At 34.8% G+C, this 14,767-nt stretch overlaps 2 protein-coding genes across 3 annotated transcripts; both read right to left on the reverse strand.

Moving 5' to 3' along the window:
* Positions 1-738: 738 nt before the first annotated feature.
* On the reverse strand, positions 739-12,667 carry LOC113399908 (uncharacterized). Of its 2 annotated transcripts, none has more exons than XM_026639182.2 (8): positions 12,280-12,667; positions 9,935-10,120; positions 9,351-9,855; positions 9,218-9,274; positions 5,630-5,757; positions 4,943-5,265; positions 4,530-4,643; positions 739-4,324 (listed from the first exon to the last, which is right to left on the reverse strand). In XM_026639182.2, exons 1-8 carry the CDS (start codon positions 12,478-12,480, stop codon positions 4,267-4,269), a joined length of 1,572 nt encoding a protein of 523 aa, XP_026494967.1. In that variant the 5' UTR covers positions 12,481-12,667; the 3' UTR covers positions 739-4,266. The 2 variants fall into 2 exon arrangements, with proteins under 2 accessions (XP_026494967.1, XP_026494966.1); XM_026639181.2 differs by having other exon boundaries at positions 4,530-4,661.
* Positions 12,668-13,105: 438 nt separating this feature from the next.
* On the reverse strand, positions 13,106-14,318 carry LOC113399912 (ribosome maturation protein SBDS). Its single transcript, XM_026639186.2, has 2 exons — positions 14,042-14,318; positions 13,106-13,808 (listed from the first exon to the last, which is right to left on the reverse strand). The coding sequence occupies exons 1-2, from the start codon at positions 14,170-14,172 to the stop codon at positions 13,184-13,186; spliced, it is 756 nt and encodes a 251-aa protein (XP_026494971.1). The 5' UTR covers positions 14,173-14,318; the 3' UTR covers positions 13,106-13,183.
* Positions 14,319-14,767: the final 449 nt, after the last annotated feature.

A 14,767-nucleotide genomic window follows, 5' to 3' on the forward strand; every position in this document is an offset into this window, starting at 1 on the left:
ACTATTAGAAGACGTTTGTGGCTAGAAAACAATATAAAATTGTTTTAATAATTGTCGCAAGATTTAATTAAAAATGACAAAAGTTTTGTAGAATGGATAAACGGACTTCCAAATGGGGTACCTGATAGGCACCACAACCCATAGACATTAGTAGTACAAGAAATATTAACCAACTGATACAACGTAAAATGCGTTACCTACCATTGGGACTATATTTTTTAAAATATGTCCCTTATGCCTGTAAATACACTACATTACTTACCCTGAAACACAGCAATATTTTGTATTGCTGTTTGGCGGTTTCAGATGTGGTTACGGATACGAATTTGGTATTACGAATTAGCTATTATTTGGTCTTACGTATAACCACAGAATAAAGTAAAAAAGAAAGAAGCGGAAAAAAGCCAAATTTCAAGTTTGTGTCATAGTTTCTGAGATTTCGTGATTAATTAGTGACATTTCGCTTTTATATATTATGAACATAAAACTTCTGTCTTATAAAAGCATTACACATACTAATTGACTGGTAAATTAAAAACTACCACTAGTTCTGAAAAAAAACCTTGACCTGAGAACAAGTATGAGAACAGGAGAAAGAAACTGAATCTACTTTAATCTATATATATAATTTATATTTTCTTTAAGGCTTACTTATTTGAAAAATTGCTTACAGTTACATAAATATTTTTATCGCGTCACTACTTAGCTATTATAAGGGTACAAAATAAAATAACACAATTTATATAAAAGCATTTATTTTAAAACAATGTAGGTAATATACTTTCTGATTCTTGGCAAAACAGTCTCACATAAGCAAGTCAACATTTGGCCTCTATTAAGAATAAACATAAGACAATAACATGCGCTGCCACAACTCACAAATTATAAAACTGAATTATTAGATAAATAACAATATAAAAGGACATATTAATATAAAATTATTTCTGTCTATTTTGCAGTTAGTGTTGCATCTCGATTGAGCAATCGTAATATGTTTACTGTTGTAAATTATTCTAAATTAACGAGAATTAACATTACTAGAATTGACTCACAATATCAGCAATATATAAAAAAACCATCTACCATAGCTTAATAATAATTTTCACAGATGCAGACATTACAGTCCACAATGAGTTTGTGGTATTGTAATATGATAAAATTTGAGAATAAATGCACAACAAAAATAGAATTCAAGTTGCCTTTGTCTTTTATAATTATAAAAATATTTATATAACAATTTAGAAATTATCATAACAGTTTTCCCTATAAACAATTTGGAATAATATTGCACGAGCTCAAAGCTAAATCATCATGTGCATCATTATTAATATAAATACTATAAATATAGCAACAAACCAACACAACTCTTCATATATTACACTTATGACTTGAATCACTACTCCCCCATAGGACGACAACTGACTATATATATGGACCACAGTAAATATTTATCAGAACTGAAGGAATACAATTAATTGCCCTTCAAATTCCAATTATATATATTTTTCAATCTTATCAATATCTTTACAAATAACATCAACAAACCCTGTGATGTTGTCGACCTATACACACAACAATTAAACAATATAGTTGCTTTATTAATTTTTTATATATATTTAGTTTATTAATAACAATCACAAAACGAGTCAATTTAGTATAATAGTGTAAATAAAAATAAATTCTAATTAAAAATAATAAATTTTCGATAAACGACCTAAAATTAAGACCTAAGACACAAAAAAAAAACAACTATATTATCTAATTTTCCATCACACCCTAGTGTTGATTTGTTAGAAAATATTATTTTCACAGCACAGGAACAAACACATTCTGGACTAAATAAAAATCTGAAAATGATAACAACATTTTTTTTTTAAAGACTAGCACTTAATTTTGGCACAACACTGACCTCTCGGGGCACAGTGGCATCTATGTTGTTCTTCTTATATACATAATTTTATAGATGTATTGCTCAGTGAAAATATACTTAATAAAATATAGATTTTTAACAAGGGCTCCACAAACAATCAGTTTGGAAACATTCTCGTTTTAATAATTACGTATTGCAAGCAAAAATAAGCCATAGAATTTTACTAACATTTGTGCCCAATGTGTCATGTTCGATGTATCGTTTCTTATTCAATTACGAAACCTTAAACAGTGATTGATTTTATCATTCACTGCAAACATGGACAGCTGCCATTACAATCATAAAATGCAAAATAATGTATATTTTTAGTAAAAAATATTATAAATAATAAAAAAAAAAACTTATTTGAGTAAATAAATTCTCTGTTCCATTGCTCATTCAGTGCTTTTTAAACAGAGTGTAAAAATAATGAAGACGAAGTGAAAAGAAACGATTACTGACTACCATGTAGCTGAGGTGTTTGGCATTTATGATTTAGTTCCTGACGTACAAATCCCGCCAACTCTCCGAACATTTCGATCTGCCTCTACTTATTTTTACACCCTGCCACAATGAGTATTATACCGCAACAACATTCTTATATCCGAACCGTACATACCTAACTCTTTCCCTGTATAAATATATTATTATAGTCTTGTAAAAGAAACCTTTTAACCTCTTAGGTCATTAACACTACGCGAGAAATTACAAGAGCATTAGGATACGACATATTGCTACGAGTTAACTTATCATTTGGCACTAAATTAACATATTGCATCTCGAGCATTCGTAACATAAGTATTTATACTTAATATTCTCGATAAAATTTTTCATTTTACTATAATTATAATTAAAATTTCTTTTAAAAAATTTTCTAATGATATATCCATTGGGCCGACCATTAACTTCTACTAGAACGTACGAACAGAATTCAAAAGGAATATTATAATGCATACCATTGAGCAAATCAGACGTGCCATTTCCTTACCCTCACAATTCCGAGGAGAAACGGGGCGGAATGGCGTTTCGTTTAAATAGTAGACGAAATTAATAGACAAGACTTTCGGCAAGTAAAATTTGGCAAAATTGAGCATTAAAAAGATCGATTGGCATCGTAGAACATTACAAGTCGGTAAGATTTCCTACGTAGCGATGCGTGACTACTACAATAGAATATCCTAACTCTGGTAACTGTAACTTAACGCACAGGCACACCGACCGGCTGCCGTGCAGCGCACTCGCCCCACAACAAGCAGATATTATGAGTATTGCTTCAATTCTCATTTGTTCGAGACGCCGTGAATAAAACAACCTGAGTATCATCAGTGATCAGTGCGAATTATTGAATATGACAAAACAGCTAAACGATGTCGCCAATTTTTAGCTTAATAAAATATTAAAAGCGAGTATTTATAAAAAAGAACGAACGAATGTTAATCTTTCGTCGCCATTAAGGACAATATCTGCTTGTTCCTACACATAATAAACACGACTAAATAGTACAAAATTTCGTAAAATAACGTTTGATATGAAGTTTCATATGTGACAAGTAACCATTATGAGGATTCGATCATCGTTCAAAAGAACTGTATAAATGATCATGGACTTTAGAGAATTCAGTTATTTACTAACTACGTTTATAACAACTCGGTTAAAATAGTATTTAAAAATTAAAAAATCTTTAATTTTCATTATCAAATAATAGTTATTGCTTAGTTGATATGATAAATACATCCCTGTGCAGATGTGCGACGCGCGTCCTCCGACGCCCGCTAGCCGTTACGTTATCTCTTATAAGTATTTAAAAATATGACTCCATATAACCATCACGATCACAGCTCTCCGAAGACTTCTCGATTTCCGACCCGACTCACTCCAAAATAAATTCTCTTTTACATTACATCTATAGAACGAAATGACTATATAATATATCTATGTTAGTTCTAAAATTATGCCATTTTGATATATTCACTTTGCGATTGCAACGGTCCCTCGTTCGGCACTCGAATGCCTCGTGTTCAGATTGGTACAGTAACGAAATAAAAATGACTAAACATACGAAACGAAGGAAGCGGTCCGACGACCGATCACGAGAGGGTTCAGAAGTAAGCGGCAGTGTTTCGCGAAAATTCGTGCAAATAGAACCTAACTACAGAACATGTCTTAGGAACCTGATAAATTATCGCTAGAGCTTCGAGCGCGACTCCCGGCGCCCGGAGACGGAACCCCTTCGGTAGCCAATAGAAAAATATCACCTAAATAAATACGAATCTGACGCGCCGGCGGGCGGCGACTCGCGAGCGCGAGGGCCGTCGGTTCGGTTTCTCTTTTTGGTACAAAACTACGAGTTGGCGGCATCAGTGCGGCGCCTCGCCCTCCTCGCCCGCCGCCCCGCCGCCCCCCTTCGCGCCCTCACTGTGACAACACAGACCACTGTTTGAGACTAATAATCACAAGTATACACAAACAAATTAGGAATAGAAGAATAATTACAATTAGTAGTATAGATAGACGAGCATGTAACTCGTCTCATAAATGATCATCTTTTTTCTGTAATTTTGTCTAGGTACAAAGCATTAGGAACTCCGTCAGGTGTGTCTGCCTGTGTGCGTGTACTCACAAGGGCGCGTAGGCGGCGCGCACGGGCGCGGGCGGCGGCGCGGGCGCGGGCGCGGGGGGCGCGTCGTCGGCGGCGGGGCGGGCGGCCGCGCTCAGCATGTAGTTGCTCGACTCGCTGAAACAGTTCGACAGCCTGCTTCAAATTGTATTACTGCCTCCAGTGCGCGGGTGAGCGGCGGCGGAGTCGGGGGACCCCGGCCGCTCACCGGCCGGACGGTTGATCGGGAATGTATTATTTTAAAATAGCATTTTCTATTATACAATGAATGAGAAACGACCGTCACACCGTCGAACGATAATGTAAGATGAGGATGATCACCATCGATTAGAATTGAATCTGAACGTACATTTCAGTTCGACGGGTACGTATTCGTTTCAGTCGACGAAAGAGACTAATGCCCGTTAGGCGGTCACCTGGCGGTCCTCATGCGCAGCGCGGCGCAGTTCTCCTTGCACTTGTAGGCGAGCACCTGCTTGATGCGGCTGACCTCGACGTCGGGGAAGTGCCGGCTGACGTAGGAGATGAGCGCGTGCACGCGGCGGCGGTCGAGCGGCGGCTTGGTGGGCCGCGCCTCCTGCCCCGCGCGCGACCAGCGCTGCCCCGTCACGGAGCACGTGGCCAGCTCCATGGGCGAGAATAGCGCCGCCGCCAGCCCGCGCGTCACCTTGCGGTAGTCCCCCCACTTCACGCCGCGCAGCAGCTCCTCGCGGATCTCCACGCCCTCCCCCAGCTTTATCTACGATCGGTTACATGACTTCGTGACGATAGTCGTTAATGGTCGGCGCGTCCCTGTGTCTCACCATCGTCATGTTTTCGAAGGTTGCGTGAAGTTTATCACAATTAAAAGATTAATATTTTTGAACCTATAAATTAATATCTTTATTACTAAGCCTAAGCGTAGCAACATCAGAATATCCTCTAAAACAAAAAACGGGATCATCAAAACTATACATACATTACGAAACTAGTAACAGAACCCTATTTATTTGGTAAACAATTCTCATATCATACAAATGTACTACGGCTTTGAGTAAATAAAATCGCAATAAGCAACTATACAATTGAATCACCAAAATGCAATATTAAATGAAATGTCTCACAAGTCTAGGAGCGGGCGCGCCGCGCTCGTTCTCCCGCTTGAGCACGAAGGGCAGCGCGCGGCGATGCTGCTCGAGCCACACCGCGTCCGGCACCGGCCGGTTCCGTCGCCCGTCCCAGCGACCCGCACCTGGCGTTACCACAACACCTTAGTAACAAGAAACATCATTACAAACAGCTCAGTCCATTGATAAAACAGCAGGAACCACAAAATTGTTTAAATAATGACACCCGTACAGTCTACACGTATAGTCGTTTATTTATATATAAAAACGAATGTTCATAGAAGTAAAACTCAAGTTTGTTTGAGTATGTGCCTTTTAAAATATATCAAACTCCTTTTTTTCTTTATTACCATCATAGTTTGGACTAGAAAATAATATTTTATTTAATATTACAGCTAAGACTCATTTTATTGCCAACTTATTATTGGTAAAAATGGAACAAACTATCATAAATGAAAACACAAGGTAAATGAAATACTTACATGCCATTAACCTGCGTAACGTTTTAAATAACTATTTATATCGAAACGTCGATTGAAGAATAGAAAATCATTCTGTATTCCCAATACTTTATTTTTTGTGTTTAGTATAAAATTACGTTAATTTATGTACATACATAAAGGTTTTATATTCTGCACAAAGCGATTGTACAGATGAACATGATTATATTAAAAGTTTCTAGCTATTTCACATTATTGTATGGACCATAGATTATATATAATAAAATGATTTGCAATTAGCGTTTAAAATTGACTGTTTTATTGCGTTCATATAAAATAAACCTCAATAGTTGTTTAAAAACATGTCTAAAATGTTATTAAACTAATTTAAACTTACATTTATGGCACTGTAAATTATATTGTAGAAGCATTAACATATTCATTTATAAGATGTAATATAGTAACGGTATAATATGTAAAAGATAAATATAATCTGTTGTGTGCATAATTTAATAATTAATTAATTATTAAATCATTTTAAAAATTAAAAAAAAACGCTATAGAAAATTATATATTATATGAAATAACTATAGATGATTATGTTTAACTGTTAATGATATTTCTTTTTTATCTATTTCAACAACTTAATATTCTCATAAAGCCTCATAGTAACAGCTTCGTTTAATATTCAATAAACATATTTATAATTGTAGTGATAAAATTCCTAAAGTATTTTTTTTATTAATTTCGACTGAATAAATATAACTTATGAGATCCTCGCCTAAATATTTTATTGAATTTGAGAGATTACATTTTTTTTTAACGATAGCTGCGCCTTAACATAGTGATGGAATTATTTTCAAGAAAAAAATAAAGTGCTCACCAAAGTACATTTTCTAATAACTTGATTACATTGGCAATTGATTTTTAACATACTTTTTTTTTTAATATTCTGCAATACATAATAATATATTATCAAGTATTTTTTATTTTAAATTTATTTATCTCGCTAAAAATAAATGCAGAGAAAAATTTAGAGATCAAGAGTAATATAAAGTAAACGATATGAGATCTAATATTATTCAGATAAATTTATTAATTATGATTTCATTAAAGATAAACTAATATTGTAATTCACAACCCTAATCATACCTTCGACTTCATGACGTCCTAATTAAATGCAGATTTTTTAAATGACTAGATGCGTTTTAAATGGCAATCTTTATAAATACAAATTAAATACAAATCAGTCGATTATTTCGAAATCGAAGACGTTTAAAGATAATATAAAAACCAATAATTCGATAATGCACCTTCACTTAATCTAAGCCTGTCGGTCGCATATGAACGTTCAGTGTACGCACACTGGGTTGGCAGGTTCCGTGCAAATTAAATTATATAAAAATTGCATTAACAAATATCATTTGTATCATGTATAAGATATTTACTGGATAAGTAAATCAAGATATCAAATATTAACCGCAACACTTGTGATATTGTACAAACTATAAACCGGGAGCCGTCCAATCACTCAACAATATAACATCTGTGTAAAGATAAAACTATTGTGTATAAAAATATCGCTATTGTTATTGTTGTTCGTCGCGGGTTGTGTAACTCACGAATTCGACACTAAAAACGGATAAGTCCGACCTATTCCATCGCTTTGTAGTACAAAATATTACACTCTAATAAGAAAATATTTATTATTCGTTAGGGAGGGCGGTGGAACGGGTCGAATACTGCGGATAACGTGTATAATGTAGGTATGTATAATATTATGTAACCTGTAAATAACCTATGATAAATCAGCACCGGTTGCAACAAATGCTTTAACAACGATCAGTCTATTGTCAGAAAGGAAGGTACTCAAGCGTTCTCTTCAGCGAGACCCGTTACTCATAAGCCCCATCGCAACGCCGATTATTAAATGATCCAGCGTTTTTCATTTACTATTGAGCGGGCTTTCCATCGCGGCTTCCCCTCGTCCTTATTATGTCGCAAATATAATTGTGTATAAAAAAAATAACACTTATACCGATATGGTGCTAAGACTACAATAAAATTATTAACGGGGCTCGCTGAAGGGACTCGTGCTGGCACTCGGTATATATTGAAAGGCACGCAATAAGCGGAGAGGTGTGACGGCAGATAGGCCCCCGGCGACACTCCGATCACAGACTAGATACATCTACTGACAGTCTTGTTATACCGTTAAGCCACATCTTCACAATGTCACCCAACGAAGAGATACAATAATACTCCAAAAGCCGTCAGAATCATTCGACTGAGTCGCCACATCAAATCGCTTTAGACGCGCCGTCGCCCCCCTCGCCCGCGCGTCGCGACCGATCGCGTCGCCGCGAGCCGACGGCGGCTGTCAACGTATACGGCGAGGCGGACAAGGGAGGCGGGCGGGCGGGTGCCGCTAGTGGGGCGCGGGCCGCAGCGCGGGCAGCGGCGGCGGCGGCGGGGGCGGCGACGGCGGCGGCGGCGGCTTGAGGCGCGGCACGTGCTGCGCCAGCGTGTGTCGCCGCAGGTACAGCGGCGTCTTGAAGCAGCGGCCGCAGGTGGCGCACACCACGGGCTGCGCCTCGTGGATGAGCCGAACGTGCTGGCGCAGGTTGGAGGCGTTGGAGTAGCGGCGGCCGCACTGCGCGCACCGGACGCCCGCTCCGCCGCCCGGCCCGCCCGCGCCGCCCGCTGCCAACAACACCACGTTCGCACTGGCCCCCAGCCGCCTCGCCGCCGCCCGCCTCGCTTCCCTCCCCTTCGCCGATAGGATCGTCCTACGCTCGTCTGATACCCTCGATGTCGATGGAGTATACGAGTTGGAGTTACGCGACCGCGTCTCTGGGAGTTTTCTTTAATTTGGACTCTTTTCTCGTGACTAAAACTGGACAATCCTAAGAGCGTCGGAGACTCCAGGGCGGCAGAGCGGAGGGGCGGCGGACGGCGGCGAGGCGGAGGCGGCGTCGCCCCGACACCCGCGCGCCTAGCACCTTACTCGATACGAGACCGCGCGCTCTCTGCTAGCCGATACGTTCAGAATGTACAAGAGGTTCGCCGGGGGCGCGGCTGTCCGAGTCGACGTGTGCGTGTGAATGACGTGACGGTGACTAATATAACTGAGAATTGTATTTACCTTCCGAATTCTCGTCTCGCAGCTCCGCGTTCATTCCGGCCATGAGATCGATGTTACCTGTGGGAGGAGAGCACTACCATTAGTGACCGTTTCCAGCGAGGACGATCGCACAATTTCGTCGACAGATATTTACCTTGTAAGGTGGCGAATGGATTCGCCAAAGTATTGTTCTCATTGTAGTACATTGGCTGAAAACTGGAACGTTCCTCGTCGCTGGCTTCTTGCTCCAGGACTTCCATTTTTGGTTCGAGCAAGTCGGTCGCGCTGAATTCTTGGCACGTGTCCACTCCTTCCTTATAATCTCCGGGATCCATGAGGATATCATTTTCTTCAGTGTTAATTTCAGTTGCTTCGAGATCAGTTTTCACCCTCAATGTAGGGTAGTTACAAGTTTGGTTAAAGTCGTCATTATTAGGCCTCGTTTGACTAGAAGTTTGAAAGGAAGCTTCTTCGTTGAGATTATTTCTGGCAACATCGGGAGAATTTATCTCAGAACGGCGACTTGCATTCTTCTCGGGGTCATCGGCAGACGTCGATTCCACATTTTGGCTTGCGGCTTTGGAGGAGGAGGTAGAATGTGACGGCTTGGCGCTGAGCAAATTACGTAGTTGGGAAGGTGGAGACTTTCGATTCACTTTCTGCAAAAAATGTTACATATTGAAAATTACACATATCCAGTTTTTTAGAGATATTAAGACATTCAAAATGATTATTTACTTTGTCGTTGTGTTGTGAACAATCAGTGAGGCCGCGTATCTGAAGCGCATCTGCGGTGCGCAAGAACGCGCTGAGCTGCGCCTGCGCGATATTCACCTGGCCCACATACATAAACTGAAGAAGAGCACGAACATGTGACACTTCACAATCGCGCATAAATATTATTGGGTGAGGACACGGATTGTTCTGGAAAAGAAACATTTTGTTGAATATACTACTATTATCAAAGAAATGTTCAATTGTTTCTTAATGATACACATTTCTATATAAGCAAAAAGAATTATAAAATAAATATATTGTGACTTTGAAATCAATAAGTGATTGTAGAGTCACTACAAATTAGGTTAATTGCCTCCACTTAATGAGATACCACATATTTTTCCATAGATTTGTTGTTACGAAAATTATAGAAATTAATTTTCTATTATGTAAACCATAATGATCATTGTTTTTTTATAATATACCATTGGCTTAATTAATTTACTACAACAATGAATACAAGAAAAGAAAATCTTTGGATTATAATTAACACATTTGAAAAAACAACCTATTATTTATTCAAACACTATCACTATTCACATGGCAAAATTTAAATTTTACATGTAGAAAAAATCGCTTCTTTTAATTAGATTTAAAAAGTTTTATTTAGATTGTAATAAATTAAACTTTTGTTAAATTTATAATTTCAATTTTTAATAATAATAATATATCCAATTTAATAAGATATTGGAATGTTTAGAAAAAATCCATGCCTAAACAAAAATTAGCAATAATAAAAAAACATTATACTTAAAATTTAATATAAATGAATTAGTAGCCTTTAAAGAAAATTTGAGTTAACCTAAATCATATTACAACAATGCAGTAATATTCTCAAGAAATTAAATAAGTTTAAATTTTTTGTCATTTTATATTTAACACTAAAAAAATATTTAAATATAAATGCAATAATTCCAAGTCTTACAAATATTTTTATCCTTTATTGAGAGTGTCGACACAATCAATGTACTAGAGGGATCTTATCAATTTTGTAACAGGTCATTGACAGATCTTGATAATGAACAATGTCAACTTTTTACATACACCTTACTTCCAGTGTCATATCCACTGGTAATTATAGTATGTAACTGTTATCATTTTTATAAACTAGGTAATTGTTTATTTAAGTTTTTACACATTATCTATAACTGTAGTTTTATCTCATACAATAAATAACAATGTGTTCTGTATGGCTATTGTAATGGTTTTAAAAACTATATTTAGTTTGGAGGTTATTTAAAAATCAATATGTATGACAATTGATATATATATAGTTAGCTAAAATATCACACATGTGTTATACAATTAAAATAAATTGTATCAAATTATTATGAGCTTTTTTTAATTAAAACATCAAGCCAAATATTTTTACATAACATAAATTTCTATAATGTCATTAATGATCAAATAAAGATAAAATAAATTATATAAATAAAAAATATAATCCACTCGATTTATTGAAATGTTGATTTAACGAAAAAAAAATTAAATATCATTAATTTGGTCACATGACTAAATATATAAGTTCCATTCACAATGATATTGTATGACAATAATTGACAAAACAGAAAGTAAATGTTAATAAGTAATACTACTAGTAAGGGCAAAGACCTTACAATAAAGTGATTTCATAAAATGGTTGGTGGTTAATTGGCCCATTTGTAACTGTAGTGGGACCATACTCTTTAAATAAAAAAAAAAATAATGCTGGTTTAGAAAAATAAACTTTTATGATATAGGTTATTTCGAAACTATTTTTATACACACATATTATATGTTTTATGTAAAGCTTTTGTATGTTTCGAGGCTTTGTAATAATTTTAACGTTATTTTCTCAACAATCACATAAATATGGACTGATAGTAGTGATACACTTAACTAAAGAAGAAATGTTCTATAACTTTTCCACCATCATTAAAAATATAGTATTATTTCAAATTACTAATAAATAATAGATTTTAATAAGATTTTATAACAAAAAATGTGTCTTATAATAGAAAACATGTAGAAAAAGGAAAAGTACATGACAACTGTTAGAAAGGGATTTTGTACAATTTTGATAAATTTGAAGACAAAATGTGACTTTTTCAAATAAAATAATTTAATAGTGCGCCAATACTAACGTATTAATTAGAAATTGTGAAACAGAATTCTAAAGTAGGTACAAATAATGAAATCACGAATACTTAACTGGATCGCGAGACATGGCATTTGTAAGTAGATCAAGTGTTTTATACATAACAACTTTCACTAGAGTCATTGTAATGGTGACACATCAAAGTGTGGGGAGTGAAAGATGGACTTACTTTAAATAATTCCTTGAAATAAGGACTACATGCCGAAAGAACCACTTTGTGGGCTTCGAGCCTGTGTCCCTCGCATGCCAGGGTGACATCCACGAAGTCCTCATCATCGCGCAGTGCCTCGAATTGAGAAGTTATATTTGCTTGAAAATTGTTCCATCTCAAACAGAATTGCTGGTCGCCACCCAGTTCTGTACCTTCCATTACTTATAGACATAACTCGATATCCCTGCTCATTTAATTGTTTGATAAGAATAGTTTAATATTGAAAATAAATATATCACAGTAACTTGCAATTTCAGTCGCCGTCTGGCCGAAAATCTTGAAAGAAAACAATCAATAAAATCTCGTACCAATATAAGAAAAATAAAACTTTTTAATTTGTCATTCATTTGCTGATGGGTACATTCACTTCAACGTTCCATTATATGTTTCGATTTAATACCGGTTTTTTGTTGAAAGTTTTTTTTACTAAGTTATTTTATTTGAGTTTTGTAATAAATTAATAAATTGAATATATATTTCACTCAAATTTATTGTATTGACTAATTATTAAATTTAATAAACAAAGTTATTAATTTATTTTGTATCTGTATTTAGGCTGAAGATAACATAAAATCGAAAGGATTATTTATCCTAAGTAGATTAAAAAAAATAATCAAGTTCAGTTATATTTTAAAACAAAGGAACGACAAATTATGAAATAATCGATTTGGAGATAAGGCAAGAACACAAAAAAGTGGTAAATACAGATTATACAAATACGATTAATGAGCTTTATTTATCTATGGCATTCTCATCTATTAATTTTTGTGTAAAAAAAAAAACATTAACAAAAATAATTATTTATTTTACAAGATATTAAAAAGTTTATAATTAATATATATATTATAGATAATTGACAAGTTTATAGTGCTTGTTCGCCTTCAATCATTTCTTTAAGGTTTAATAATTCAAACTGTCCAGTGCCTTTAGTTTCTGTTTTAATCAATTCATCTAAAATTCTAAAGCTTCCAGGATCAATAAGGCATATAACATTTGCTGTACCTGATTCCCAATGCTCTTCTTCAACATTAGTAGCTAATTTGACAGCTTTGTCTCTCACTTTACGAGCTTCTTTTCCACTCAACAAAATTCTTACTCTCATCTGTGCCCGTTCAAGTGGTATATCTTTTTTTATTAAAGGTATTACATCAAGAGATTGTTGTTTTGCACTCTTATTTACATTCACTGAGAAGTGTATATCTTTCATTGCCTTTTCTATGATAGACACTGGATATGGTCTTTTAGTTTCAGGATTCACACATTTGTCTGCTACGGTAGTAGCAATATCTTTAAAAAGTGAATCTATCTGTGAATGCCTTTCCTTATCTGAAACTTGTAATTCACCTTTCTCCAATATTTCTTTGCATATTTCAGTTTGGTCATCTTTACCAAAAACTTTAACCAAATCATCCTTTTTAGCTACTTGACCCTTCGACACATTAGTAAATACAGTGTGAGTCTGTAATACTTCATCAATATCTTTCTCTCTGAAATATTTAATAAATATCATATAATATCTATTTCATTTTAGGTTATAAGAGAATAATAAGAAATGTGTAATATATAATAATGAAAAATTATGATGACACATTTCAAAAATATCTTAAATTAGATGATGAAGTATAAGATACATTATAATAAAGTACATATCTTAATGTCTTTTGACAGATTAAGATAAAATATTTCATTTTAGTAGAATAAGAGTAAATAATTAACTTACAATTTATTTCTCCAAGATACTACTTTATTTCTGTAACAAGCTATCTCAAACCTTTTACCACCTTTTTTTAACCTTACGATAGCGACGTTTGTTAAGCGAATTTGATTTGTTGGAGTAAATATTTTAGACATCTTAAATTATTTGATCGTATCGAAAAACTAAATACTCATCTATATTTTGATAAATATGAGAACTCTGGAAACGTCAAAGTAATTATGTACAATAAACAACAATTGTACAAGGAGTTTTTTATTATGTATATTGAATATTCAGTTTTCAATAGAATCGAAAAATATGACCTTCAAATAGTGATGCCCGCTAAAAATATCATCGATAATTGCGGTTTATTTAAAATTGCTGTTGAACAAAAATATTTAAAAAAAAAAAACTAAGAGATAACATAATACTGTATATATCCTCTTTTGTATAGTAGTTAGTGTTTTGTTAATTAGGTATTCAATTTGAGAAGTTACCTAATCTGAAATCTTTTATATATTACCTGTCGTAATTCTTATTTCAATCACGAAATGTATTAATTGTAAAAGGTTTTTATTTACAAGCCAAAACATGTTTAAATGTAATATTATTTAATATATATTGAAAAGCTTTAATTTTCCAATTTCTATATATCTATTGAAGGTTTCAGCTAAATGTTAATAAAAGTTGTTTATATGCCCAACCAGTTCACTACATACAATATATTACAAATCGGTAATAGTAGATTTA

This window comes from Vanessa tameamea, chromosome 8, assembly GCF_037043105.1.
Source record: "Vanessa tameamea isolate UH-Manoa-2023 chromosome 8, ilVanTame1 primary haplotype, whole genome shotgun sequence".
Lineage (NCBI taxonomy): Eukaryota > Metazoa > Arthropoda > Insecta > Lepidoptera > Nymphalidae > Vanessa > Vanessa tameamea.

What these genes read in the sequence shown, in the direction of transcription:
- LOC113399908 (XM_026639181.2), bottom strand. Translation starts at nt 12,480, where the DNA reads ATGGAAGGTACAGAACTGGGTGGCGACCAGCAATTCTGTTTGAGATGG. An exon ending in GTTCACAACACAACGACAAA is followed by an intron (nt 9,856 to 9,934) that starts GTAAATAATCAT and finishes CATTTTTTGCAG; the next exon opens with AAAGTGAATCGAAAGTCTCC. An exon ending in GCGAGACGAGAATTCGGAAG is followed by an intron (nt 5,758 to 9,217) that starts GTAAATACAATT and finishes TGGTAACGCCAG; the next exon opens with GTGCGGGTCGCTGGGACGGG.
- LOC113399912 (XM_026639186.2), bottom strand. Translation starts at nt 14,172, where the DNA reads ATGTCTAAAATATTTACTCCAACAAATCAAATTCGCTTAACAAACGTC. An exon ending in GTATCTTGGAGAAATAAATT is followed by an intron (nt 13,809 to 14,041) that starts GTAAGTTAATTA and finishes TAAATATTTCAG; the next exon opens with AGAGAAAGATATTGATGAAG.